General features: G+C 29.2%; 4 protein-coding genes across 4 annotated transcripts; 2 read left to right on the forward strand and 2 right to left on the reverse strand.

The window, feature by feature from the left end:
* Positions 1-524: 524 nt before the first annotated feature.
* Positions 525-3,674, forward strand: GO595_008385 (CAMK family protein kinase; the record flags this gene model as incomplete). Its single annotated transcript, XM_067921953.1, has 1 exon — positions 525-3,674. One exon carries the CDS (start codon positions 525-527, stop codon positions 3,672-3,674), a length of 3,150 nt encoding a protein of 1,049 aa, XP_067771151.1.
* Positions 3,675-4,435: 761 nt separating this feature from the next.
* GO595_008386 (RasGEF domain containing protein) lies at positions 4,436-5,563 on the reverse strand (the record flags this gene model as incomplete). The annotated part of the gene is made up of 1 exon (XM_067921954.1): positions 4,436-5,563. One exon carries the CDS (start codon positions 5,561-5,563, stop codon positions 4,436-4,438), a length of 1,128 nt encoding a protein of 375 aa, XP_067771152.1.
* Positions 5,564-6,314: 751 nt separating this feature from the next.
* GO595_008387 (uncharacterized protein) lies at positions 6,315-7,184 on the forward strand (the record flags this gene model as incomplete). The annotated part of the gene is made up of 1 exon (XM_067921955.1): positions 6,315-7,184. The coding sequence occupies one exon, from the start codon at positions 6,315-6,317 to the stop codon at positions 7,182-7,184; it is 870 nt and encodes a 289-aa protein (XP_067771153.1).
* Positions 7,185-11,461: 4,277 nt separating this feature from the next.
* Positions 11,462-12,796, reverse strand: GO595_008388 (Transcriptional repressor tup11-related protein; the record flags this gene model as incomplete). Its single annotated transcript, XM_067921956.1, has 1 exon — positions 11,462-12,796. The coding sequence occupies one exon, from the start codon at positions 12,794-12,796 to the stop codon at positions 11,462-11,464; it is 1,335 nt and encodes a 444-aa protein (XP_067771154.1).
* Positions 12,797-14,335: the final 1,539 nt, after the last annotated feature.

Here is a 14,335-nt window from a genome sequence, read left to right on the forward strand (position 1 = left end):
TTAAATTTTAAATTTTTCAAAATTATTTAAATTTAGCCACGGTATAATTTGCTTTATTTTATATGAAGCTATGGTTTCGTCAAATCACATGCTGAATGATGAAACTACTATCATAAACACATTTGATGAAATAATATATCAACCTGCTTGAGATTCTTTATTGGGCTCGAGAAACAGATGGACTGCCCAATCTTTCAGTATAATATAAATTTTTCTGTATTAGGCTCTTGATTTTTTTTCTCATTTTGATATATTAGATAACCATACACATTGTGCACTCATATGGTGCACTAATAATATTATATATATTATAAAAAATTATTTTTTGAAAAAAGTGAAAATAAGAATACTTTTAATTTTAATATAATATTATACATACTAGACTCATTCTTTGAATCCTAAGTTAAGGAATAATAAATGATTATAAAATGAGATATTTTCATTAGTAAGAGTTGACCCACATAAACGTTCTCATATTAACGATAGCTATCGGCCGTTCAAAAAAGTGGGTGAAAAGCAAAAAAATGGGCGATTTCAATGTTGAACTTTATAATGAAATAGGTACAGGCAGACAATCACCTTTCTATGCGCCTACGATTGTATACAAAGGGCGCATTAAAAATACAATTGATTATGTTGCAGCAAAATGTGTTGATATTAAGCGAGCAGAAGAAATTTTTAATACAGTACAAATGATACACAATTTATCCCACTATAACATTGTGCAATTTATTAATTGGTATCAAACCACCAACAAAATTTATGTTATTTTTGAATATTGTCCAGGCGGAACTCTCCAAGAACTACTTGATCGCGATGCTTGCCTTCCAGAGTCGATATTAAGAATATTTTCTAGTGATATTTTAGCTGGACTCTTATACCTTCATCAAAATGGAATTATTTATTGTGATATGTCACCACGTAATATTCTATTAGACGAAAGTGGTATTGTTATGCTCAGTGATTTTTGTAGGTCTTTACCAATTGATACCCAATTAAATTTCTCAAATGTTGATTATGAAATGCTTCAGTATTTAGCACCAGAATTACTTTTTGATGGATCATATCCTTCATTTGCTTCTGATCTTTACGCACTTGGCTGTTTGATGTATCAGTTGGCAACAGGGGCACCCCCATTTGTTGCAGAAGATGAAACAAAACTCATTGAAATGATTAATACGTCTAATGCAAATCCCACAGGACTATCAGATAACTTCGATGATCTAGTTCTTAAGTTACTTGATAAGAATCCATATAAGAGACCTAATTGGCAAGAAGTTATTAGACATCCATTTTGGGAAAATTCTCTTCGAGAAAGACTTGATAACACTTTCACTAACTTTAACGCTAAAAGTCTTCCTACACAAAAACATTTTGATTCTACTCCTAAAGTTTCAAAGGGAAGAAAATCAAGTGTAACAATTTCTCAATCTTTAAGGTTATCTAAAGTCCTCAAAGGAGAAGGATTGGAATCAAATAATGAAAATGTCTCTTTACAATCATTAATTTACTCAAGCACATTATTATCACCAACATCTGTAATTTCTAATGTAACTGAGAAAAACAGCCTTCCATCTTATGACGGTGTTTCTTTGCCTATTTCTTCATCTTCTTTGCGTACAAATAATGTGACAGATTTTAATAATGCAATTTCAAAGTTGATATCAACATTCAAAGGTGTTGACAGGATGAATGTCAAAGGCCCTGTTTTGTCATATTTGATCAAACTTGCTAAATCACCTGATGTTGCAAATAATATTTCAAATTCTGAACTATTTCTTGAACTCCCGAAATTTGCAGCATCAACGAAACACCAACAACTTTCTTATCTCTTTTTACTTTTATATGGGATATGTATATCCAATTCAATTGCGGTAAACAAAAATATAAACACAGAACAAATTGAGAAACTCTGTTCGAATCCTCAGGAACAAGTTTCAAAAACTGCTATTGCAGTCATCTGTGAAATAATTACTTATTATTGTCATGATCCTTCATATAATTCACTTCCAAAAAATCTCCAAAAAATCCTAATCAATGGGATAAAATCAAATGATAATATAATCAGAAATATTAGTTTACGAACTCTTGCAAATGCACTTCTATCGCCAGGCCTCTCCAATTTTTTCTCGAATTCTAAAATCGAGAAAATTCTCATTTCATATGATGTTAATAGATTTGATTTCCAAACACCACATCATCTTGAAAGCTATGCGATCTGTTTAGCAGTCTTTTATTCCACTCATACTCCGACATCGCCTGATTTTATTAAAAATCTCATCAAACTATTCATGACCAAAGGTAATGATAATCTTCAAATTTTATCCATAATCATTGGTTCTGAGACAGATACACTTACAGCCATTAAAGAAAACATTGTTAATACCTTTATCAATGGCCAAGGCGAACTTAAAACGAAATCATTTCTTTCATTATGTATCATATATCGTGACACATATGAAGAATTTCTTAATATATCATCAAAATTCTTTGCATATTTGGATAAGATGCAAAATGAAAATCCGAAGATATATAAAGTTGTTGTTGAAATTGTTATACAATTTTGTGAATCAATCATTGATATAATCCTTAAAACTAACAATGATTATTCATTATTACAAATTGTATATGATGCCATGCAAAATCGACAATTCACACAACGCATTTGGAATGAGAAGTTCGAAAAGAAAATACATCGAATTATTCGAAGTTGTACATTTAACGCAGCAAAAAGCGAATTAATATTACAAATCGTACAAATTTCATTATGTTATCAAATATGTGACGTCACGATAATTAATGATTTGTTTCGTGCACTTAATTCACAACTTAGTGTTGTTCGATTTACGACAATGAAACTTATTGCTGATTCTACATCGCAATTATTAATTGATGAGTCAATAATATCATTTATAGAGTCTGATATCTTTCCACAACTTTCATCTTTACTTCAAGATGAGCCATTAATTATTGATCAAACACTTCGCGTTTTATTAAATGTCTGTAATGAAAAGAAAACACTATTAAATTCGATAATTACAAAACCTTTAATATTGTCGATAATCTTTTCGAATATGAATGAAAATATTTCGGCACTTTCATTGTCTATTTTGATTATGAAAGAAACGCCGCCAACAATCGATTGTTTAATTAATTCTCGTTTCATTCCTTCATTGATATTATCGATGGAAAAAAAGGAAAACATCGAATCGACTTTGAAATTGTTATCTTTAACACTCGACATGATCGAAAACATATTAATAAAAACTAAGTCAAACTCATCTAAAAGAAATATAATAAAATCGATAAACGCAATCGCTGCAATTGCTTCGAAAACTGCAGTGATACTAATCGATTATCCAATCGCTGCAAATTGTTTTTGCGCTTTAATTAGAATTTTCACTCCTTTAAATAATATGAATGACGTCGTTGTAGAGTCTTCTTTCGTGCCTTTCGCTTTAACTTTGTCGCAAGGTTGTAAAAGAAGTGAATGCAAACAACAGCTGATGATGGTGCTAAAGACTTTGCAATGGGCTGCCGAAAATAGCTCAGCAACAAAACTGAGATTAAAAGGTACTGCGTCACTGTTGACTGCGCTGAAAAAGGCGGCCGATTATGGTGAAAATGAGCTGAAGGCGGCGGCTGTCGCTTGTATGAAGGCAATAAAAGGATAGAAATTGTTTGAATAAAATTAAATGAATTTATATGTTATGGAAAAATGATTTTTAAATATATTAATGAGAATATCAATTAAACTAATTAATAATTTGAGGTTTAGTATGGAATTTTTGAATTATTTTTCATGCATCGTTTTGTTATTTAAAAAAAAATTATAGTTACTTATTGGATCAACAATTTAATAATTATTAAGGATATTATTTTTTAAAAATATCCCAAACATTAAATAAATATGTTTGTGCAAAATTTGTGTAGTCATTTTCTTTGGAGTTAGTTTAAAAATGCATATGAAACAGCAACAGAAATTCATCGAAATGATATCTTTAAATATATTTTTCATGTAAATGAATTTATAGATTCTACGTTTAATTTGTTTTGTTACACAAGTGTTTCTACAAAAGGTCAGTATTATTTTTTTCAGCGAAAATGAATTAAAATTAATTTTATTATATAGATTCATTGTACTGTTCAAATTTTGTTTATTGAGTTTGATTTTTGATTAAAATTTTGGAAATTCTTAAATTATTTGAAACAGTTTATTCTGCATTTATTGATAAGCAAATTGAAATTAATAAATTTAATCTCTTAGACACAAAACATTGATGTGAAAAATTCCCATTAAACTAAAGTTTTGTTCTTAAGTAAAATATTTAATTGTAAAAGAAAAAAAATGAAATTTAAATAATTTTTTATCTATTAAAGACCTTTCAAATTCAACATATATTTTCACATGGAATTTTTACTTTTTCTTTTTAGCCTAGCAAATGACACAGTCCTTTTCTTTATCGCTTTTTTTGTATTCGAATTTCTCCGTTGTTGAATCCGGGTTAGTGTCTTTTTCCAACTGATGTGACATATTGAACATTTCTGCATCATCCATATTTCGATCTGTTTCGTCTATTTCCTTTGTTATGCTATCTATGAGTACTTTGCTTAACTCGAATCTCATTTCTGCGCCCCATGGTTTCTGTATCATTGTAAATGGCTCATAATATAATTTCTGTTTTAAGAAGTTAATTCCCTTTTCTTTGTTAGGAAGTGTGACATAATTTGGTTTCCCATCTTCGATAAATGTCATATCTGTAAGCCATGGTCCGATATTTGGTAATGTAGTTCCAACGTCACACTTGTTTAACTCTTGGAAATAGTTCTTGAACTTACTTAATGGTGATGTAATCTTTGTAAGATTACTAAATCGTGAAACTAGCGTTGGATCAACAGAACGCCATGTTTCGCTTAAACGTTCAACTGCGGGGTGGTTCAATGAACCGTCGATCTCAAAAAGTAAATTGAAATTTTTGATTTGATAAGCAGCGTCAAGAATACGAATCCATGACTCAAGAACACGTACTCGCTCTTGGAGAGATTTGGTGCTAAGGATGGACCAACCAACATAAAGGGATGTACGATTGAAATGTTGAATTAATTGTTGGAGATGTTTGGAACGACTATCTTTCTTACAGGATTCACGACTCCATTGAAGAAGTTCAATACGTTCAATGGCTGAAAACTTTTGGATTTCAATTGACATGAAATGTTGAGCAATAATAAATGGATCGGCACGTTGGAAAATAGGCTTGGTTTCATCACATATGATATCGATGTAGATGGGCTCTTGGTTCAAAAATTCTTTTGATTTGATTTGAGAATCTACATAAAAATACATATCAATTTTTTGTAAAAGAGAGGAAATATCAGGTGAGCAACGTTCTGAAATATCGATAGATGAAAGTAAATCAAATATTTTGTGAACTTGTTCTCTGATTTGCTCAACATCATTATCATCAACAAAGTCATGTGGAAAGTCTTCATCCCATGCTTTGAAAAATTCCAATGTGTGAACAATCACTTGTTCTGGTATTATCCAAAATTCGTCAATTGACATTTTTTTCTGGAAATTTTGTAGAAAATCCAAAATATATCCATTTACTTCAGTCATCTTAATATTTATATTATGGCATGCCAATATAAACTGATGATTGTAAACATCATGGAATACGAATGGATGATATATAAATAATACAAGAGCTCTCATTGATGCCGCGTGAATACTAGCAGTGCTATTTGAAACCTTTATTATGCATTCGTTTGGTAGAAAGCTCTGAAGATCAGGAGCTCCATGGGCGTAGGGGTCGACCTCAGTTTTGCTTATCATATAAAGTAACCGTTAACAATTTTCTCACAAATTCCAATGGAACGGTACCAGATTTCAGCCAAAAGGTTTGGAACGTATTTTATGGCGAAAGTTACAAAAATATAAATTTTCTCTGTTACACGATGTTTAATAAACACTATATATGTGCCATAGTTAGATGTATTTAAAAGAAGCAACATATATTAATTAATTCAAAATTTGTAAATTACTGCTAGAACTTTGTTCTAATTTTTTCATGTTTATTGATTCGATGTAATGTATTTCGGATTAAGTAATAACAATTTTTATAGATAGTAAATTAATTTCTAATTTTTTAATTTATTAATTAAAACTCTTTTTTTAATATCTGGTGAAAATAGCTATCACCTCTTTCATTTAATAGTAGTATTAGGTATTTATGATGCGTTTTTCTTGTTTCTTTTGATACTTTTGCACTTGAACAAAGCTACTCAAATTAAATGGGTAATTTACCCCTTTTAGGATGGATAAGGTCATCAGTATTGCAGAAACAGGCGATAGTTATTTGGCGGTCGAAAGAAGTTCTTTGGTTGTAAGGAAGCTAAAAGCACAAGGCAAAAATGATGAAGCCATTATTTTTCTATTAAAACTCGCAAACATTTTTTTAGCAAAATCTCAATATGCTTCATCTGTTGTATGTGCTCATCGTGCGTGTAAGCTCGTTGATGTTAATCAAGTCAGCGATGAATTAAAAACAAAATTTTATGAATATATCCAAGCAATCCAACCAGAGTGTTCATCTCCTGAGCTTTATCAATTCTTCATGGCAACTCAAGCTTTTCTTGATAACAAAGAAGAAATAATTCTTAAGCAAATTTCAATATCTGAATCCATGAATGATTACAATCATGCACAAATTGGGTATATTAAATTAATTTTGATGCACCTCAACAGTGACTATGACTTAAACCCATATATTGAAAGTCTTACTAGCCTATTATGGAAATGGGTATTATCAAATCCAAATGAAAAGGATCAAATTTATAATGCCCAATTCATTATTTGTCGCTGTGTTCTTGCCTTATTAGCACAAAATGGAAGAGGTCCTGAGCTAGCTGAAAAACTTTACAATTTTGCCATCGAGCAAAAACCCGAATATTTCCCAGCTGTTACACCACTATTTGTTTTCACCCGACACTTTATCCAATCGGTACTCCAGAATTCACCTGGTTCGGCAACATATCTCAAAACTTCATACAAAAAGATTTTGGATGTTGACCCCGAAATCAATGACTTCGTGACCAAAATTTATCAAAGTCATTTCCAGGTCGAAAAGAGGGAACAAAGTAACATAGAAGTCGAAGGGATATCAATGGTAAATGATTTGCTTTAATATACGACAAACTAAAAAATATTGTATTTAGATTTTGTATAAATTTTTTGCTGAAATTTTATTCATGAAACACTTAAAACATTTTTATCAAAAAAAATAGTTTTTATTATGCACATTTAAGTAATGATAAATGAGAACAATCACATGTAAGTGAGAATTGATATAAAATACTGAAAAGAAACGCATATAGGTGAGAATAAACACATTTAGATGAAAATTAACGAAAAGAAAGAAGAATCAAAGAGCAGAAAATGAAATATTAATTTCAATATTTTGAATTAGTTTCACTATAATAATGAAAGAAACGCATATATCCTTAAACGTGTAGCTTTAGATTCGAAGTTTCAATAATTATTCTCTTGTGGTCAAAACCGTTGAGCAGAAAATTAAACGTGTTAGTTCAAAATAACTCTGAATTAATTTGAATGCCATTAAAATTTGCCCACGCGAAATCGAGTAGAATAAGTACTTTACATTGACGATGCACTATGAAAACCCAGCGGTTTGGTGGGCAGAACTTGTGTTGAAAAAAATGACACTTCACAAATGGGATCCAGTGGAAGCTCAGTAGGAACCTTTCATGATTTAAATGCTAAAGATGTCAATATCAATGTATATTTCGTTTATTTCGTATTTCAAAATCATAATTGCAGTTTATTTAAATCATTGATTGCAGCACTTATCAAGGCATCTGAAACAGGTCAAACAAGAACTGTTAAATTACTTCTCGGACAAAAAGGAATTGACGTCAATGTGAAAGATGTTTATTTGCTATCGTTAAAGTTTATTTTAATCATACGAATTTTCAAAATCATCATTGGAATTTATTCAAATAATTTAATACATTACTTATTTTGGCATCTAAAAAAGGTCACATAGAAATTGTGAAATTACTTCTTGAACAAAAAGAAATCGGTATCAATATGAGAGATGTTTATTTGTTTTCGTTAAAGTGAATTTCAGTAATATTATATTTCAAAATCATAATTGGAAATTATTTGAATTATTTTATACAGCACTTCATATAGCAGTTAGAAATAATAATACAGAAATAGTTAAATTACTTCTTGAACAAGAAGGAATTGATATTAATGCTAAAAATATATATTTATTTTATTTAATGTTTATTTTAATAATTTTATATTTCAAAATAATATTTGGAAATTATTAAAATTATTTTATACAGCACTTATGTTGGCATCTGCAAATGGTTATATAGAAATAGTTAAATTACTTCTTAAACAAGGAGGAACTGATATCAATGCAAAAGATGTTAATTTATTTTCATCAATATTTCTTTCAATCATTTTTGGTCTCAAAATCATTATTGGAAATTATTTAAATTGTTTCGAACAGCACTTTTTTGGGCATCTTGGAATAATCACATAGAAATTGTGAAATTACTTCTTGAACAAGAAGGAATTGATGTCAACGCAAAAACTGTTTATTTGCTTTCATTAAAGTTTCTTTCAATCATTTAAAATATCAAAATTATCTTTGGGGTTTATTAAAATAATTAAAAGTCCCACTTATTAGTGAATCTATAGATGAAATAAAAATTGATGTAAATTTTAAACAAGAAGGAATTGATGATAAAAATGCTTTTTTGTTTTCTTCGAGGTTTATTTCAATAATTTAATGTTTCAAAATCATCATTGGAAATTATTCATAATATTTAGTACATTACTATTTTGGGCATCTTGGAATAATCGCATAGAAATTGTGAAATTGCTTCTTGAACAAGAAGGAATTGATATCAATGCTATATGTATTTGTTTTCTTTCATCGATGTTTATTTTGATTATTTTATGTTTCAAAATCATCATTGGAATATATTCAAATTATTTTATACAGCACTTGCTTGTGCATCTGAACTAGGTCACATAGAAATTGTGAAATTACTTCTTGAACAAAAAGGAATTAAAATCAATACTATGGATGTTTATATGTTTTCATCAATATTTATCTCAATCATTTGAAATCTCAAAATCATTTTTGGAAAATATTCAAATTATTTAAAACGCCACTTATTTGTGCATATGCGGAAAATCATATAGAAATATTTAAATTACTTCTTGAACAAAAAGGAATTGATATCAATGCCAAAGATGTTTATCTGTTTTCATTAAAGTTTATTTCAGTAATTTTATATTTCAAAATCATTTTTGGAAATTATTCAAATTATTTAATACAGCACTTATTTTGGCATCTTCCAAAAATGACACAGAAATTGTTAAATTACTTCTCGAACAAGAAGGAATTAATATCAATTCTAAAACTGTATATTTGTTTTCATCACTATTTAATTCAATCATATGAAATCTCAAAATCATCATTGGAAATTATTTAAATTATTTTATACAGCACTTATTTGTGCATCTAAAGAAGGTCGCATAGAAATTGTTAAATTACTTCTTGAACAAAAAGGAATTGATATCAATGCAAAAGATGTTAATTCATTTTCATCAATATTTCTTTCAATCATATGAAATCTCAAAACCATCATTGGAAATTATTTAAATTATTTTATACAGCACTTTTATGGGCACTTGAAATAGATGACACAGAAATTGTTAAATTACTTCTTGGACAAAAAGGAATTGACGTCAAAGTGAAAGATGTTTATTTGTTTTTGTTAGAGTTTATTTCAGTAATTTAAAATATCTAAATCATCATTGAAATTTATTCAATTTATTTAATACATTACTTATTTTGGCATCTAAAAAAGGTAACACAGAAATTGTGAAATTACTTCTTGGACAAAAAGGAACTGATTTAAATGCCAGAGATGTTTATTTTCTTTAATTAAAGTTTCTTTCAATCAATTATAATCTCAAAATCATTATTGGAAATTATTCAAATTATTTTATACATCACTTATTTTGGCATCTAAAGAAGGTCGCACAGAAATTGTTAAATTACTTCTTGAACAAAAAGGAATTGATATCAATGTGAAGGATGTTTATTTGTTTTTGTTAGAGTTTATTTCAGTAATTTTATATTTCAAAATCATCATTGGAAATTATTCAAATTATTTTGTACATCACTTATTTGGGTATCTAAAGAAGGTCATATCGAAATTGTTAAATTACTTCTTGGACAAAAAAGAATTGATACCAATTCCAGCGATGTTTATTTTCTTTCATTAATGCTTATTTTAATCATTTAATATTTCAAAATCATCATTGGAAATTATTTAAATTATTTTATACAGCACTTTTATGGGCATCTAAAAAAGGTTATATAGAAATTGTGAAATTACTTCTTGAACAAAAAAAAATTGAAGTAAATGCTAAAGATGTTTATTTGTTTTCGTTAAAGTTTATTTTAATCATTTAAAATTTCAAAATCATTTTTGGAAATTATTTAAATTACTTAAAGCAGCACTTGTTTGGGCATCTAAAGAAGGTCAGATAGAAGTTGTGAAATTACTTATTGAACGAAAAGGAATTGATTTAAATGCCAAAGACATTTATTTTCTTTCATCAATGCATATTTTAATCATTTAATATTTCAAAATCATCATTGGAAATTATTCAAATTATTTAAAACAGCACTTGTTTGGGCATCTAAAAAAGGTCACACAGAAATTGTTAAATTACTTCTTGGACGAAAAGGAATTGATGTTAAAGCTAATGATATTTATTTACTTTTATCAAATTCTATTCCATTTATTTGATATTTTAAAATAATCATTGGAAATTATTTTAATTATTTAAAACAGCACTTTTTTGGGCATCTCAAAAAAACCACACAGAAATTGTGGGGTTGCTTCGTGACGAATTAAATAAAAAATAATGCCAATTCTTGAAGTATTTTTTTGTTTTGCTGAGTATTCTTTTCAATAATGTTGTATGAAATTTTTTCGAAAAAAATGTCATGACATGAAATAGTTTTCAATAAAGAACTTACTAATTTAACGCAAAATAGGCAACTGTGAGCAAACCTGCCAATTTTAGATCTTGTTTATTTAGAATATTTTATAAATATTGCAACGATTTGCAATTTATTATAACCAGAGATCTCGGCTCTAGTTCCACTCAGTGTGACATTTATGTTCAATTATATTTGTTTATTCTCACTTGTGAATTTCTATTTAATAATTTTTATTTGTTGCATTAAGCATTGCAATGAATTTATTTGTTTCTCTCCGTCTTTCACATGTTCACCTGAACACTTTCGATCAAACAAAATTTTTGTTATTAATGACTATTTATCCCATTCTATACAAAAACATCACAAAATTAGCATATGCTTTATGAAAGTTTGTATACATATCAAATTTCTTCTGTCTCTTCTGGGTTGAATGACCATATTTTCACTGACCTATCGCCGGAGCCTGTACAAAACAATGAACTTGACTTATTAAACCCAACAGATATCACTGAATTTGTATGTCCTTTAATTCCATAAATCATTTGGCAATTACTCAAATCGATTAATCGCGCTGTCATATCCTTTGATCCACTTAGCAGCCATTCTCCTTTGTTATCAACAGCTAATGATAAGACAAAGTCATCATGCCCTTTAATGAGCTTATATAACTCAAGTTCAAACTTGCCTTCTTCTTGTTGGACCTCCCAGATTTTGATGGTACAATCAAGAGAACCAGTCGCTATTCGATTCGAGTTTGGAATGAAAACGATAGATTGAATGCTATCGTCGTGGCACTTTTTTGATGTCAAAATTTCCTTTTTTTCTTTGTCCCAAAGAACTAAACTGAAATCGTTATAACTAACTGCAATAATTTTGTCGTCTGGTGAAATAGTCATTGATACAGCTATAGCTTCTTCTTCACCTTCGTTTGTGGGCTTTTTCATTCGAGAAATTTCGGAAAAATCTTCCATGGAGAATAAGACAAGTGACCCATCATTGGTAAGTGCTGCAATAAATTTATTGTCATTTGTTACTTGAACTTGGAAAACTCCACCTTCGGCTGCAACAAAATCTTTGAGTAACTTATTTTCGATAATTTGATAAACACGAATATGACCATCTTCACCACAACTGACAACAGTGTCATTGCCTGCCCATGAGATAGATCGGATATGACTGACTTCAGTTTCGTTTTCTATTGTCTCTTGGAATTGAAATGTATCTTTTTCTATGTCATACACACGGATGGCTTTGTCAGAACCAATTGCTATGTAAGTTCCATCAGGGCTAAAGGCTGTTGAACAAATAACGGAAACATCAAGAATTTCAGCAATCAATGATATGATGTATGGTTTTCTAATACTCTTGGGTGGTGCAAGAGTTGTCAGCTCCCAATCTTGGGTTGTTTGCTCTTCTTCATTTTGATGATCTGATGTTTCTCCTGATTGCTTTAAAAGTTGCTCTCCACCTTTCTGAATAAAATCTTGTCTTAGCTTTTCAAAATCGTTGTTTAATGATTGGATTTGTGTTACTTGTGAATCAATATAATCCTTTAATCTATTGCAATCATTTTCAAGTTTAGTTCGATTATTGACAAGGAGTTCATACTCAGAAGCGAGCTGTTCTAAAAGTTGTTTCATGTTAGCTGAGTTGAGAAAAGACATTTGGCGGACTAAATCTTTGGTTTTTTGTACAATTTTGAGCGATCGTTTTTTGTATGTTAACAAAAGTGCCATAAAATTGAAAGCTTTTCAAAAAGTATTGATAAAATTTGAGAGGGAATCAGCATTTTATAAAAATAAAATCTTATTTTCAAATATTTAAGAGAAAAACATGTTTAGAAACTTATTAATTATGATTACCATGTGTAATGTTAATCATCTTAAAAAACCTTGATGAAAAAAACTTTAGAATATGTTCATCACTAAGAGATCTAAACAAAATTAAATCAATATCACCATATGCCTTATAAAAATATTAATGATGGGTTCACTTGAGATTTATTTCGCAAAATTCACTAAGATTCATGACTTTTTGGTGATTTTCTTCTATCATTATACGATTAAAAAATACTGAAAAAGTAAATTTACTTTTTTATATATAACTTTTTGATAAAGGTGAACGCTGTGGATTCAATGCAAGTACGTTAAAGTTCTCAAAATCATTGTTAATTCTGGTCAACTTGCAATTATTTCATGCAATAAAGAAAAACTTATAAAAATGTTTATTTCTGAAATGCTTAAATATTTTTATTTCTTTTTTTTGGGGGGGTTAGGTGTGAATATCTTATTTTTTCCAAATGGATTTCATCAAATTCGTTATAACGATTTACATCAAAAGTAATGACTGCACATCTATTTTTGCGTTGACTTGATAACCAAATATATTCTGTTTCTTGCATAACAATAGTTAGCTTAAAAAATTCTCGGAATCCCAAAGTTCTTCATTCATATAAAGTTTACAAAAAGTGCTAAATGTCGGTGCCTTCTGAGGATTTACCTGTTCACGATGAAATACCACCAAAAAAATTAAACACCGAAACTCCACAACCTCAAGAAGATTTTTCACAAAATTTAGCGTTCAATATCAAACATTTAGAATATTCCATTAATCAAAATAGAAAAAAATTCATGTTAATTTGCAAGGAAATATTCAACGCTATGCGCTTGAGTGAATCCCTTGCCTTTGATTTATTGCTTTCTGAATATTTATTTGGAAATACCAGCCCACAACAAATTTATAATTTTATAGATTCATGTATTAAACCTAATTTTAACTTAGCTTCAGGTGACCCTCGTGAAACAGATGCAATAGCAAATCATATTCGTTCTGTTCAAACACAAATACAGAAGTCCATTGTAAATTTAACAAGTATTGATAATCCTCCGAACAATCCCCAGAAGAACACAGCAGATTTTGCTGTTTTCTTAAAAGAGCAAAAACAAAAACTTGAAACCGACATCAAAAGAATTCAAGAGCAACATCAAACCACTTCCCAGCCTAAAATCATCAATCTTTCTTTTGCGACAGAAGACAGAGAACTCGCAAAAGAAGAGTTATCTCCTGATTTCGAGGAATGGATTAATCGAGAGCTAAAATTTGATGTTGAATCAACGGACGATGAAACCGTCAAAAATCGTTCAATTTTTTCAATGATAATTCATCGTCTTAAAAGCATTCATTCACTTAAAAAAGAAATATCTCAACTACAAAAAACCAAAATACGAAATTTCCAATATACTGATTGTGATCCTAATAATTTTTACAATTCTCCT

Source organism: Histomonas meleagridis, assembly GCF_020186115.1.
Source record: "Histomonas meleagridis strain 2922-C6/04-10x chromosome Unknown contig_68, whole genome shotgun sequence".
NCBI lineage: Eukaryota > Parabasalia > Tritrichomonadida > Dientamoebidae > Histomonas > Histomonas meleagridis.